Source organism: Alosa sapidissima, chromosome 21 (assembly GCF_018492685.1).
Source record: "Alosa sapidissima isolate fAloSap1 chromosome 21, fAloSap1.pri, whole genome shotgun sequence".
Taxonomy (NCBI): domain Eukaryota; kingdom Metazoa; phylum Chordata; class Actinopteri; order Clupeiformes; family Clupeidae; genus Alosa; species Alosa sapidissima.
The window spans coordinates 16,029,925-16,044,499 of record NC_055977.1 but is presented as its reverse complement, the minus strand read 5'-3'; the positions used below and the strand labels follow the sequence as shown (position 1 = coordinate 16,044,499).

The following is a 14,575-nucleotide window of genomic DNA, read 5'->3' as shown; positions in this document are numbered from 1 at the left end:
ACAAAGGTCATGTTATTATAAAGCAGAGCGGATATTGTCTGGGGAGACTCTGTGTACCTGTGCGTGCGTGCATGTGTGTGTGTGTGTGTGTGTGTGTGTGTGTGTGTGTGTGTGTGTGTGTGTACTCCGACTCACCATAAATTGCAGTTCTCTTTGTAGGTTGCCCCAGAGTGGAACCTGTGTCCGTTCCTCTCGCATATACCTGCAATCAGAGGGAGGGGAGGGGAAGTCATTATGAGTCAAGACCGCTGCCTGTCTGCTCCTGCACGCACTCTGATCCCTGTTTGGCTTCCGATGCCACCGGGGAGGTGACTCAGGCACAGTCTGTTCCTGTGCACTCACCCTCTTCACTGCAACTCAATCTGTCTGTCTGTCTGTCTGTCTGTCTGTAGGTCTGGAGTCTGTTTAGAATGTGGTCGAGGTCTAGAGTGTGGAGTGTGGTTGAGATCTAGAGTGTGGAGTGTTGTCGAGGTCTAGAGTGTGGGGTGTTGTCGAGGTCTAGAGTGTGGAGTGTGGTTGAGATCATTGTAGAGTGGTGAATGTGGTTGAGGTCTAGAGTGTGGAGTGTGGTTGAGATCTACAGCGTGGAGTGTGGTTGAGATCTAGAGTGTGGAGTGTGGTTGAGATCATTCTAGAGTGTGGAGTGTGGTTGAGATCATTGTAGAGTGGTGAATGTGGTTGAGGTCTAGAGTGTGGTTGAGATCTACAGCGTGGAGTGTGGTTGAGATCTAGAGTGTGGAGTGTGGTTGAGATCATTCTAGAGTGTGGAGTGTGGTTGAGATCATTCTAGAGTGTGGAGTGTGGAGTGTGCTTGCACACACACACAGTGTGCAACAGAATGTATTTTTACATGTGACCATAACACAGCCTACATACAGTACATAATGGGGCACTAATATCAGATGCATGCAGAAACTTTCCTTTCTATTCTCTTTCTATTTCTCTCTCACATACACACACAGACATCCCCACACACTCACTGTCACACACAGGACTTAGGGAGTTAGCCATAACACTGTCCAGTCTGTGAGGCAGGAGGAGCGGTGAGCTGCGGTAATCTTGCATTGGAATGTTTTCTTGGCCTTTCCGCTGCTTTCCCAGGGATCCAGTGCCCCTGTCATGCCTTAACGAGCTTAATTAGTGTGCCCGCCACATCGCTTGGGCACGAGAGGCCAGAACCCACTAAGGAGCCTGCTTCATCCTCAACACACTACTCACCTCTCTCTCTCTCTCTCTCCTTTCTCTATCTCTCCTCTTCCCCTTCATTCTCTCACAATTTGTGGAGGGAGGGGTTTTGGGAACCAGTACTACCTTGCTGGTGCCAACCAAATTCTTCACCCTCTCCTTCATCTTTCTTGACTGGGTGAACCTAGATGAACCTGTTAGCACATTTGAATTTGCTCTGCAGGTCTATCTGGAGACCATCCAATTGAAGCTGATTCCCGAATCACAAAAAAAAAAAACAGGTACCAACCACAACCGCTTTTCCAGCATGCGGCGGGATTTATATGATAACAGACAGAAAAGTACAGTTAGCAGAGCTGATCAACACAACCAATTCGCTAGTTGCATAAATAGAATGTTGTGGATATCCGGTTTGATTCCTTTCAGCAATGCTGATGGTGTTCTATTCAATAGATGTATTTTGGGGGAATTTAGTAAACAACTGCATTTAAAAACTTAATTTACAAGAAATATGTGATTACTATATTTCTGAAAAGATTGGATTAAGAGTTTGATTTACCAGTTCAATTTCATTGCTGGTTACGCCCCTTGGACATCGGGAGCGTTCTTGTGTCAGCCCAGCTATCATCCCTCGCTCTTTCCCTCCTTCCTTCCTTCCCTCCTCTGTTTCCTCCTCTCCCTCGTTCCCTCCCAGACAAGTGGCAGCTTTGAGTAGTGGCTGTAAGCACTCAGGCCAATTTATCATCTCTCAGCTTGACCCACTGCCAGCCCTGTCTGCAAGTGTTGACTCATCCACCCAGTCACCACCATCTGTCCTGGTGATGACCCATCCAATAACCCCACCACCACCACCACCACCACCAGCATCACCACCACAAGCAACAGCAGCAGCCGTCCATCCCAGGGGCTCTGGCCACCTGCTGCCAACCCACTGCCAGGGGAGCAACTGGCCAGATGCAGATCGAGTCATTCTCTCTCTCTCTCTCTCTCTCTCTCCCCCTGAAATCAATTCAAATGATGATTTACTGAATGAATGAATAAATGAATGAAGCAGCTGTGTTGTGTGCTGTTGCCTGTGGAGTGTGTGTGTGTGTTTGTGTGTCTGTGTGTCTGTGTGTGTGTGTTGGGGCCTGAAACAGGTCTGAAACAGGGCAGGGCATGGCAGTTTAGGCAGGGAAGTTGTGGGGTAAGGCAGGGTGGAACTGCTGGGGCTACCAGGAGGCTACCTGCTAGAGATTAGCAGCGGGAGGACATTCCCAGCATCCTCCCTGCCTCCTCCTGTACTCACAGGGCCCCTGAGAGAGATAAGGAATGTGTGAGAGAGGGAGGGAGGGTGAGAAGGAGAGAGTTAGAGTGTGTACAATATCAGTGTGTGACAGGCGGGGGAGGGAGAGGATGAGATTGGAGAGAGAGGGAGGACAGTAGCAGAGCAATGGAGAGAGGGAGGAGAGTAGCAGAGCAATGGAGAGAGGGAGGAAAGTAGCAGAGCAATGGAGAGAGGAGGAAAGTAGCAGAGCAATGGAGAGAGGGAAACCCTGCGAGTGAGAGTTAGAGGCAGAGGAAGAGAGATCTAGGGCTAAGGAGATTACCAGAGAGAAACAGTAGGGATGCACGATTTATCAGCGGCCGATATATTATTAGCCGATAAGTGAAAAAATGAAAATATTATTATCGGTCCGATAACAGAATTCGATAATTTGCGCCGATATTTTTTAAAGTCCTAATTAGGTCCTAATTAAGTCCTAATTAGGCCTACATAAGGTCCGTCTGGCTACACTGAGCTACTTGAGCTTGGTTGGCTATACTTTTTCCTCAATATAATGTCAGCGGTGTGAATGTATTTCACCACTCTAACAAAATCTGTGGATATGTGTTCATTTGGGAATCTGTGCATCTCAAAATCCTCTCGTTAATGATCCGCCATTTAACCTTAACAGAGCGGAGCTCAGCCCTATCTAGAGCCGTCTTGTGCTGGTGTGTTTGCACTTTGCCGCGCTGGTCGGGGAAACAAATAAACAAACTCGTTAGTGGGACGAGTACATAAGTAGGCCTAGTTCTAAGTTGTGTTTTAGTATTATATTTGCATTACTTTAGCTTGGGTTTTGTATTATTACCTAGAAATATGCTAACCATTCGTGCTTCAGTTCCAGACAGGTCATCATAATAAGTTATTAAAACATTCGGGGCTAACTCCTTCCATTTCTGCTGCAGCAGGTTGTGCGCAACAGAGTAGACGGACATAAGATACAGTCTGAGGAGTTGCAGCTTTATTCAGTTACCCGCAGTTGAAACTAAACCTAAGTTTCCCTCACAAACTCTGATTTGGTCGCTATACTGTAGCTTATTCCAAGCTGAGCCGTTTATGAGCGTTTAGTCCTAAATGAAAACGATTCCAACTCTCTAGCCACTCACTCGCAATTCACTGACGTCAGGTTCACTTAAAGGAGCCACACATACTGTAGGGCTAGGCTACTGTTATGTTATTGAGTTCTGTCCATCATTTGGTGGTAGGTAAAATTACTGCAATAAAATTATGCTTATTAAATGCTTTCCCCAAATCACTTTTCACAATTTTTTTTCAAGAGTAATATTATCGGTTATCGTATCGGTATCGGCCACAACAAACCAATAAATATCGGTTATCGTTATCGGCCCTAAAATTCCATATTGGTGCATCTCTAAGAAACAGAGATGAAGAGAGAGAGAGAAAGAAAGAAAGAGAGATTAAAAACACCTCAAAGAAAGAGAGATGCAAAGAGCCTGTCGGAGAGAAACAGCAAGGCCAGGGCTCTACACTAACATTTATTTTCAGGAGCACTTGTGCGCCCAAATTAAAACATTTAGGAGCACAGACAAATATTTGGGCGCACAGTCAGTTCTGTACTTAACTTAATGTAACATTATACTGCAGCTAACAGTTAAACATGCCAGTGCACCAATTGCAAATATTAAGAATGACTGACAACATTTAGGCTACAGGAAACAGGATTTCAAAGGTCAATGCCTACTTTATTTTCAGTCTGTTCTATTTTCCTACATTTTGTTAATGTAAAATAATATAATACATTGCCATATTTGCATTTAGCCTGTTTATTAAGTATCCTGCCAAATGTAGGCTAATTTATTTATTTGTGAATCAATCTATAGCTAATCCAAATATGCCCATGGTGACCTATACCATACTGCCTAATACTACTACTTAAACAGTCCATTTTCTCTTCCACAAAACCCAACATAGGCTAATCAAGGATATATGTTTCATACTTTTAGTGTTTATTTGAAATATCTGCATTGATGGGGGCAGTAGGCAAACGTTATGCCTACTTTCGTTTTGCACTCCAGCTTGTATTCGGTGTAAACAAACAAGCATGCGTGGAAGCCTGGAGTTGTCAGTAGCGTTCTACTTTTGAATAAAATGGGAGTATTACGGGAGGCTACTTTTGTGCCGGTTCGCTACAGCTATATTTTGCATATTGCAGCCAATACATCAACTGGGCTAAAAGGCATGTTAGGTTACCTTTCCTTCTCTCACTGCATTCTCAGAATCTCATCCTGTTCCTCCTATATCCAATGAATTCGGTGGATAGAAGAACTAATTTCTTCAATCTTTGCATCTTGGCTGGCTAGTCTAACTTTCCACTTTTTCTGCGCGCTCTTGGATTTGATAGAAGCGACTACTAGCGAGTCACAACGCGAAACTGCTAACGTTGATGGGAGGTGTAGTTCTTATGCTGCATTCGCGACGTGATTCTATGGTTTGCACCAGTAATGTTTCTCGATGTTGCGGTGTATTTTATAGACAAACATTGACATGGTTAGAAGTCATTCGCACCAGTGCGCCTAAATATTTTTTTGCACTCGCACGGCATCAGGCAGAGACTGCCAAAGAGTGTGGGGAAAAAATGACTGTGAGGGACAGGGAGGTTATTGCCCTCTGGCCAGTTGAGGTGTGACCAAGGGTTTAGCCCCACACTTGTACCTGTGAGCCCCACCCCTCTCCTGCCCTGCAGCCCCTTCCCACCCCCTCCTCAGGCAGACGCTAAATGCCTGACCGACCTCCACGCACGTGCATACCTGTCCTAACCTCACTCTGCCCACTGTCTCTCTCACTCTCTCTCTCCTCTCTCTCTCTCTCTCTTTCCTTTCTCTCTCTCTCTCTGAATTTAATTCAGTTCAATACGCTTTATTGGCATGACCATTGAAAAGGAAACAGTGTTGCCAAAACATAGAACATACAGTGTAGCCCCCCCCCACCCATCTCTGCCCCTCTTAACATTACAGACATTCCTTCTTCTGACCTCCATTCATCTCACCACCCTTTTCCTTTTTTTTCCTCCCAATAAGAAGGCCCACTGTTCCCTGGCCCCTGTGTTCTCAGGTAGACTTCTAGCGAGTCCAGGCGAGGCGTCGCACCCCAGAGCTGGCAGACTCCTCACAGCGGAGACACAATAGAGGGAAGCTGCCAGCCAGAGTGGGAGGCTTGTTTTCAGTTAAAGATGGCCGTGAAGCAAATGCAAACATCCGCTTCTATCATGTGCTTGCTGAATGTGCGCTATTTGTACTGTACCATTTGCATTTGGAAGATTAAGAATGCAGCCATTTTATGGAGTGTGTGTGACTAAAGCGCTTTCATATATAACCTCCGGAGTATATGAGGAGGTTTGTCAAACGGAGGTCCTACCCTTCGGATGATTCAGATATGATGCTAACCTGCGGACCTAATACTGACCTTAAACGGACGTAGGATATAGATGAGTCCCCTAGCAATCAATTATAATGAATATTTTTTATATATCCCTAACTATTACCCTTCTAGGATGTATTTAGTGGGAGGTGCATATTCTAAGTTTTGACACTACAAAATTAAAATGTTGTTCTCACCTAAAGGGTTAATGACCTGGAGACCAGTTACATACGTGAGTTTACTCTACTCAATAAGGCCGTCAGTTTAGTGTTGGAATTTTGTTGCAGCTCCCTCTAGTAACCTGGATATTAACAGTGTTTCAACCTGCCCCTGTTCCAACCAGCCCCGGTCTCCCCTATGTGTGAACGACATACACGCACATTACAGAATCTCCGTGTGGTTGTCGAGTAAGGGGTGGGGGCTTGTAGAGTTCACAAGATGCGAGATATGACGCAGAATATGCGGCCGCTGCCTGTCACAGCTGCTTTTTATTTACAAAGTGTAGCCTATGCATTATGTAGGCTAAAGAATAGAAATCTATTGTGCATAGGCTAATACTTGAAGTAGGCTAGTCACGTAAGTGCGCACTTGAAATTGACCTAGCCTACAGTATTTGTATGTGTGCTTCAAATAAACACATTTATCTGTTTTCAAAGTTATGTACCAGAATTAGCTATAGAACCCCAAATCTGGTTTGCGTTGGAGAGAGAGAGCATGCACAAACTTTATGGTAGGCTACCAGCCAATTCAGTAGGCTAATTCAACACTTCAAGATCATACAACGTTTTTAAGCAACAAACAAAATACTAACATCAACAACAGTGAAGTTGGTTCATTTTTTCATGGTTTATTTTTTCCAAAAGCATCCTCTCCCCATGTGTCGCATTTACGTAAGGAGCTTGGAACAAAGTTGGGTTTACTTCTTTTTCATTTTCTCTAGGCATATATGCTCAGCAAATATTAGCGAGCTCAGCAGGTCATGAAGGCTATCAATGAACAGAAAACCGTGTTGGCTAACAATTTATTAAATACTCCTGTTATTGTCGTCAACGACGTCGCTGTAGGCTACTGTCTTTTGTCCTTGCCATGCAGTTGTAGGCTATCGTGTCTCTAACGTTCCCTTCAGGTGTTCTATCAAAATGTTGTATGCCCTCATGGACAGTAGCTCAGTGAAACACACACACACACACACACACACACACACACACACACACACACACACACATATTTCACGTGTGCACACAGTAATAAACGTGTGTGAGGTCCCTGGTAGACTGAATTATACTCGCCTTTTGGTTAGGGCGTGACTGTTTCCACCACATTGCTAATGTTGCAGCCATACCACTAAAACAAATCCCCCCCCAAAAAAATCCCTGAACAAATCCCTCAAAATCCCCTGCATAATCCCCCTACCCCACGGTACACACACTCACACACTTGCACTCACATATGCTCACACACACATAAACACACTCTCTCTTTCTCTCTTTCTCATACACACACACATAAACACATTCACTGGGGGCTCACTGCTTACCAATGTGTGGCGGTGACACGCCCAGGCAGTGTCCCCAGAAGTCGGGGCAGCAGTCGGCCACGGTGCGGTTGCAGAAGAGGTCGCAGTAGCAGATGGTGTCCAGGTAGGGCACCGTGCACTGGTCGTCACGGCCTGGGCAGCAGCCGCCGCGCCGCTCGCAGTATGAGCCGTATGGGTCGCGGATGCCGCCCCGGTGCAGGGGGTTGTTGAGGTCGCGTCGGCTGCGCGACGACCCTCCCCAGGCGCTCCCGTCCTGCACCAGGACAACGAGAAGGAGAAGCGCTCCCAGCAACGCCAGCGGCCTCATAATGACAGCTCACCTGTGGAGTGCAGGGAGGGAGAGGATCAATATGAGATATGAGGGGTGTGTGTGTGTGTGTGTGTGTGTGTGTGAGAGAGAGAGAGAGAGTATGTGTGGTCGGTTATGAGGTCAGTTATCTGATCCGATCAAAACCTGACAGGCAAGCATGCTCGGGCATGGCTCCTGGTCAGAGATGAAAGGTCAAAGTTCAGACTGTTTAAAGATAAACCCTTGAAATGTTTCAAAGTTAACCGTCTTAACTTGCTAATGGTCCAAAGCCATGGGCAGTGTGGCAATGAGCAAAACAGTTTGGTGTAATGCATGAATGGGCCAAAAACATGGCAGTAGTTCTCTAAAGCTTCAGCACTGGTAGCCTACATGGCCCATACATCTTAACACGCATGGAGCATGGAACAAGCTGGATAATATTGGATAATATAAGAAACAAATTAGTAGCAGGGCCGACCAAGTGACTCTAGCCTTAAGTTGACTCCCTTCCACATCGCTGCCACACCCGTCAGGCCAGTAGGAATTTGGACAAAAGGACTTCTCCAGGTTGGTTTATCTTCTTGCACAATCTGGCATGCCGTGATTCTTTACGTGTCCAGTCGTCTTTCCTTGGAAACCACAGTCTCCCAGCAGGCGGGCACATTGCTTCCATCCACCAGCCGGCACATAGTTTGTGTTTGTCATGACACACACCAGCAGCAACAGAGAAACAGCAACAGCAGCCGAGCATAGCGCAGAACGGGCACTTGGGCATGTGACGGCCGGGGAGCAGCGGAGATCCGGGGGGAGGGCAACGTGACCGGTTGCGACACCCTCCGTTAATTTCTCACATGGCCGTCCTAAAGAGGCGAGTGAGCTCCGACTCCCGCTCCATTGAACAGCCAGATAGGTCCTCCTCAAATATAAACACCTTTGATCAACACGCAGAGCCCATTGTATTCTATCTCCTTGACCTTCAAGTGCAGCGGCCAGGGCAGGAACAGAACGTGCAAAAGGTTTTAAGATCGTTGTGGTTTCTCATGCATGTAAATTAAGATTCCTGTGAGAACGTAATAAAAACATTTGCTTTTGACACGTTTTTTCTTCTTTTTTATTTTTTTCTCTTTGCCTTTTCGTCAGTGGGAATTGGCTGGAACAACAAGGCAGTGCCCTTTGCTACTTAAATGCATTGGAACTCTGCTAGGCTTTTCAACATCAACATAGCTCTTTCAAGTCTTTGATTGTTGGTTTTCTTCCAGGAAACTAATAATAGTGACAAGCAGTCCTATTTGCACAGTGTTCAGGGTTTTTAATCACCCCACGCAGCTGAGCTCAACTCTACATTAGTTTATGTTCTAATGTGGCTATAGGGCCGTCGGTTCTCTAAATAATCACACAATAGCGATGAATGGTCCACGTTTGGACAATAGGAATACATATTTAAACATGTCAGGAGATGGGGGTAGGTTACAAAGCAGTCTGAAAGAAAAGACAGTTAGTAAAAAAGTCTTTGAAATGATATGAAAGCACAAATGCAATGTTTGCAATCCCATGACGAATTCAGATGGAGCCACTGAACTCAAATGGAGACCCTCAGTCTGTGAGACTGTCTGCTCTCTCATGGCGCAGAACTAGATAAGATGTTTTATTGTGTGTAATATCATAATCTGATGTGACCTTTTAAAGTTGGAGTTTATGTGTTTGACAGGCACTTTCATCAAGTTCGTCACATATGCAATCCATTTGGCTATTTTCACTCATTGTCATAATTCATATGGCCAGCATTGATGTATATCCCTCTGATTTTAATTAAAATGAAATGAATGTTTGTCACACAATCTGACACACAACACTATAATCTCATATCAAAGAATGCATTGATTATGATTTATCGTGTCTTGAGGCACTGAGGTTTTCAAGGCTCATTCTACAGGACAGGTGTTCACAATGTATTCCACTGGCACCTTATTAAAACACTCATAAAAAGTCAGAATGTGACAGACACAAAAACAGACCTCATATTTTCCTACTGAACAGAACCATGGGAAGGGAAACAACCAGATGGCAGGTGACTGTGGAATGTACACAAACCCTTGTCTGAGCCAGATCTGGGCCAGACTCAGGGCAGATCTGGCCCTTAGTCTGCTATCAGGAACTGTCCATTCCATCAGGGCATGGTTAGTCTGCAGTAGCTAACATTAGGGCTTAGTGTCAACAGGGGAGTGCCTAACATTATCAGGGAAAGGAAACAGACCAAACTTCCTGCTGTCACAAAAGCCAACCAGACCAGACACACTTATCAGGAACGCCACTGTCCAACTAATAAGGGAAACAAAATTGTCACAACTCACGCCAGTCCCAGCCACATGTGCCTTCTAGCTTCACTACACCACACTTCCTCCACTACCCAAGCATGTTTACCACAGGGACAGCTAGGTATGTTTCAGCACCTCTTTCTTTCTTTCTTTCTCTCTCTCTCTCTCTCTCTCTCTCTCTCTCTCTCCCTAGTCCTGTGTTGTTATGACCTCTGCCATGGCGTTGCTTTGTGACTACCCACGATTAGCCATCCTGTGCTCACTGGTGCGTAGTTTATTGCCCCGTCTACCCCTGGCCAGAGAACAATGGCGCAGTGCCACATGTGACTGTGGTGGAACTGCCTGTTGGCAGGGTCCAGTTTCCAGGAGGAGGAGAAAAGGGGCGGGGCAGAGCAGGGGAAGAGGCGGGGAAGGGGTTACATAAATAGTATCATTAATTATCCAATCAGCCGCTGGAGGGACAATGGCGTCGTCATCCGGCAGATAAAGGCCCCCGACACCAGAAAAAAGTCCCTTGCGGTGCAGTTTTCTGCATGACTGTGCCTTTAGACCAGCAGTCGAGCATATGCAAGCGCTTGCAAGCGCACACACACCCAAGCACACACACACACACACACACACACACACACACACACACACACACACACACACACACACATATACACACACACACATTCTTTCCTGAAGGCACAAACTCTAAGTCACCTACTCCCTGTCACACTCCCCTGGTCACCCACACACATACACATACAGAAGCCCGTTCACACATGTTAGGTGGTGTATTGTGGTGGCACAAGGCCTCTTGAACACTCCAGTGACTGCTATTGTGCAGAGGCACCGGTGGTAAACAAACCAGGTGCAACTGAGAACATTGTGATCTCTACACTGCACTCTGCACATTGTGATCTCTGCACTCTCTCTTTCTCTTGCTCTCTCTCTCTCTCTCTTTTCTCACTCTCTCTGTTTATCCCTCTGCTCTCTCTCCATCACGCCCTTCGCTAACGCGCTAACTAGCCTCCGTCCTATCAGGACTCCTCGGCCCGAGTGAATGGCAGTGCAGCGGTGAGGCTGAACTCGGGTGACCTGCACCGGCGCTGGGCACTCCCTACCAACCACCCGCTCCGCTGCTACGTCTAATACACACTGCCGCTGCTTAATGGGAAACTAAATATACAACGCTCTAATCTCTCCTGCCGGTCATGTGGTCAGTGCAAGGTCTCTTTCAAACAGAGCTTCTGAACACATGAATGTGGACGAGAAGCAATCGTTTTCTTTTCCTTCATCCTCCTGTTTGCCTTCCATATAATTGTGTTTGTGTGCGTTTGGCAAATGAATCATGTGTGCCTGCTGGACACACCTTAGGCTGCCTGGATTAGCTCATCCCAGATTGATTGCTCAGAGGAAGCACTGTCTGATTGGCTGGCCGCATCCTATGGAGATGGATTGGGAGATTTCAGCGTTCCTTGAACTCTGGGTGGGGATGCACTGTGTTGCGTGACTCCCAGTATTGTCAGTGAGAAGACTAGCTGCTGCTCACACACGCAAGCACACGCAAGCACACACACGCACACACACACACAAACACACACACACACACACACACACACACAGACACACAGACACACACACACATGCACTCTCACAGACGTATATGCATACAGAGAGAGATTGTCTGAGAAAGAAAGAGACACACAGCCATTTACACACCCAGACACACACACACACACACAGTTGGTGACCCGTAACTGAATCCCCCCACACAGAAGATCTTCAAAAGTGGACAGATGGACCGGAGAGAGACAGCTAATTCAACCCCCCCCCCCCACACACACACACACACACGCACACACACACACACACAGAGGTGTCTGGCCTACACCCTCACTCTGACTGACCACTCCACCAAACCCTGAAGCTCCAACTTATCTCAACACAGCTTCAAACTTACCACTTTGACCCTAAAACTGATCTCAGCACAGTAATACAGTGTATCTGTATTGGGAGGCTTCTTTCCACACCTCTTTATCTGGAGATGTTCTAGTCTAGCCTCAGTATGTGTGTCATGCTGTTGTAAATAAACTAGATGAATTGGCTTCAGTTCAGGGGAGGCCTTGAATGGGATTTGAGTAAATGATGATATATTATAAGGGGTGGAGACAGGGAAAGACGGGGGGAAGGAGGCTCAGCCATGCACAAGTGGATTTGTGCAATTTGTAACATCCAAATAGGGGTTGTTTGAAGCAAACAAGTTAGGGATATTCACTCACTGACTCTCTCTCTCTCTCTCTCTCTCTCTCTCTCTCACTCTTACACACACACACACACTCAAACACACCTACAAATACAGCTCATGGCTCATCTACACACATTTTTAAACTTTTTGAACTTTGAAACATTGCTTCACTCAGCAGGGGAATGAAGTCAAGTCAAGTGCTTCTAGAGAGTTCCGTGTCCGCAGCAAGATTTGCAGCCAGGCATTAACCCGGCTGCCGTGTCTCACTGTAAAAACAAGCTCTGGGGCTTGTTAGACCTACAATGTACCAGACACCTCTCCTAATCTCAGCTGATGTTTATCACGCACAGTAGTATCTGATACAGGAACCCCACACTGCCTAATGTGCTTCTCAGGTTGAGGACAGCTCATGTGGATGAGCTATTTCTGGTAAGAAACAGCTAGAAAGTTTTTTGAAGATTTACAACAATGTATTCCTTAGATAGCCAGATATTTAGTCTAGTTTAATGTTACTGTAAGCACAGAGCATTAAGTCTTTAAAAAAAAAAAAAGTATTTATGAACTGTGGTGCAACTCATAATATCATTTCTTTTAAGACCCATGACACTCTAGGTAAAGTTTCTATATGTCAACAATCTTCATTGATTTATCAACGAATTATAACAATGCTGGCAATGAGACATATTCTTGACCAGACCCAGAGACAAAAACTCTAAAACGCCCCTAAGTTTGCTGTGAAGTATACTGTGTAGAAATAGGACATGTTGCAGCAGTCTGCAATGTGCACCTGTTTTCTGCCCAGGATATTGGACAGACGCTGGAGGCTTAAATGAAAACAGCGCACTACAAGGAAGGGAAAAGAAAGAGGAAGGTGGGCTTACCTTCTGTTGCGATTGCAGAAGAAAATAAATCTGCCTCTCTGTATCACTCTCCTGTTGCTATAAATCCAATGGCAAACAACTCCTTCGCTTGTGGTGTGTGCGCTCCAATCTAACTCTGTTGTGGCTGTGTCAAAAACAACTCAACACACACAGCACACACACACACACACACACACACAAATGCAGGTGGAGAAAGGCTTCAGGTTTCAGGCTCACTCCTTTGCCGTGTTCACTTTCCTTCCCTTTCTCTTTCTTTCTTTCTTTCTTTCTTTCTCTCTCTCTTTCTCTCTCCCCCTCTCTGCTGCCCTGCGAGTCACTCAGTCACTCTCCGCTCTGGCTGACTAGCGCACTGCCGTCTCTATATAGAGCCAGGAGAGCGGACAAGCCCTCCTACCCAACCCCTCCCCTCTCTCTCTCTGTCTCTCTCTCTTTCTCTCTCTCTCTCTCACTCTCACACACACACACACACACTCACTTACTTCTCTTATCGTAATGTCTCCGTACTACTGTCTTGCTTCTCCCTCTCTTTCTCTCTCTTCCTCTCTCCCTCTCTATTCCTCTCTATTCCTCTCCTTCTCTTTCTCTCCTTAGCACAAGCTCTCTCCTACTCTTCCCATAACTTCTCTCCCAACAGTTTTGCCCCCCCCCCCTTCACCTCTGACGTGGGGCTTTCTCAGGTGATCCTTTCATAGTCCTCCCATCAGATTTGCAGGGCAGGAATGCAATGTAGGCAGCACAAACTCACACTCTCTCACACACACACACACACACACACACACACACACACACACACACACACACAGTCCTCTCAGCTATCTCAAGCCCCCTTTCTTGTACATTAATCTCCAGCATTCTGGCCTTCCTCTTGAAAGGGAAGAAGAGAAGAAGAAGCTCCAAGGTGTTTTGACCGCTGTGTGTGCTTTCCCTCTTCTCCCTGCAGCTGCAGAGGTGACACTCAGCTGGCCAGCAGTCTGGCCAAGAAAGAGAGAGAGAGAAATGGAGAGAGAGAGAGAGAGAGACAGACAGACAGACACAGAGATATATGCTTACCTTAAATTAGCTCATTTAGATAGAAGCTGTTGTTTATCTACTGTATTGTTTGTTTGTTTTATTGTTTTTTATTGAATACTACTCTCCACAAAATTACGATATGTAATATGCCATACCTGCAGGTTTGGCTAAAAGGACTTTATTCATTTATGTCAATATACAATGCATACGGAAAGTATTCACAGCGCTTCACTTTTTCCACATTTCATTATGTTTCCGACTCATCTTAAAATCATCTTGAGATGCTTCTACAACTTGATTGGAGCCCACCTGTGCATAAATGCAATCACTGGATAGTATTAGAAGAGGCACACATCTCTTTGTATAAGGTCTCACAGTTGATGGTGTATGTCAGAGTGAAAACCAAGCCACCAGGTCGAGAGAACCTCTGTGGTGTCATT

At 45.9% G+C, this 14,575-nt stretch overlaps 1 protein-coding gene across 1 annotated transcript in view; it reads right to left on the bottom strand.

Moving 5' to 3' along the window:
* tinagl1 (tubulointerstitial nephritis antigen-like 1) overlaps window positions 1-13,470 on the bottom strand; it is a 37,148-nt gene extending 23,678 nt beyond the window's left edge. The window contains exons 1-3 of the mRNA XM_042077656.1: window positions 13,125-13,470; window positions 7,407-7,726; window positions 136-202 (exon numbers count right to left, since the gene is read on the bottom strand). Of these exons, the coding sequence (XP_041933590.1) occupies window positions 136-202; window positions 7,407-7,713 (374 nt within the window). The 5' untranslated portion in view covers window positions 7,714-7,726; window positions 13,125-13,470. The remainder of the gene's footprint in view (window positions 1-135; window positions 203-7,406; window positions 7,727-13,124) is intronic.
* Window positions 13,471-14,575: the final 1,105 nt, after the last annotated feature.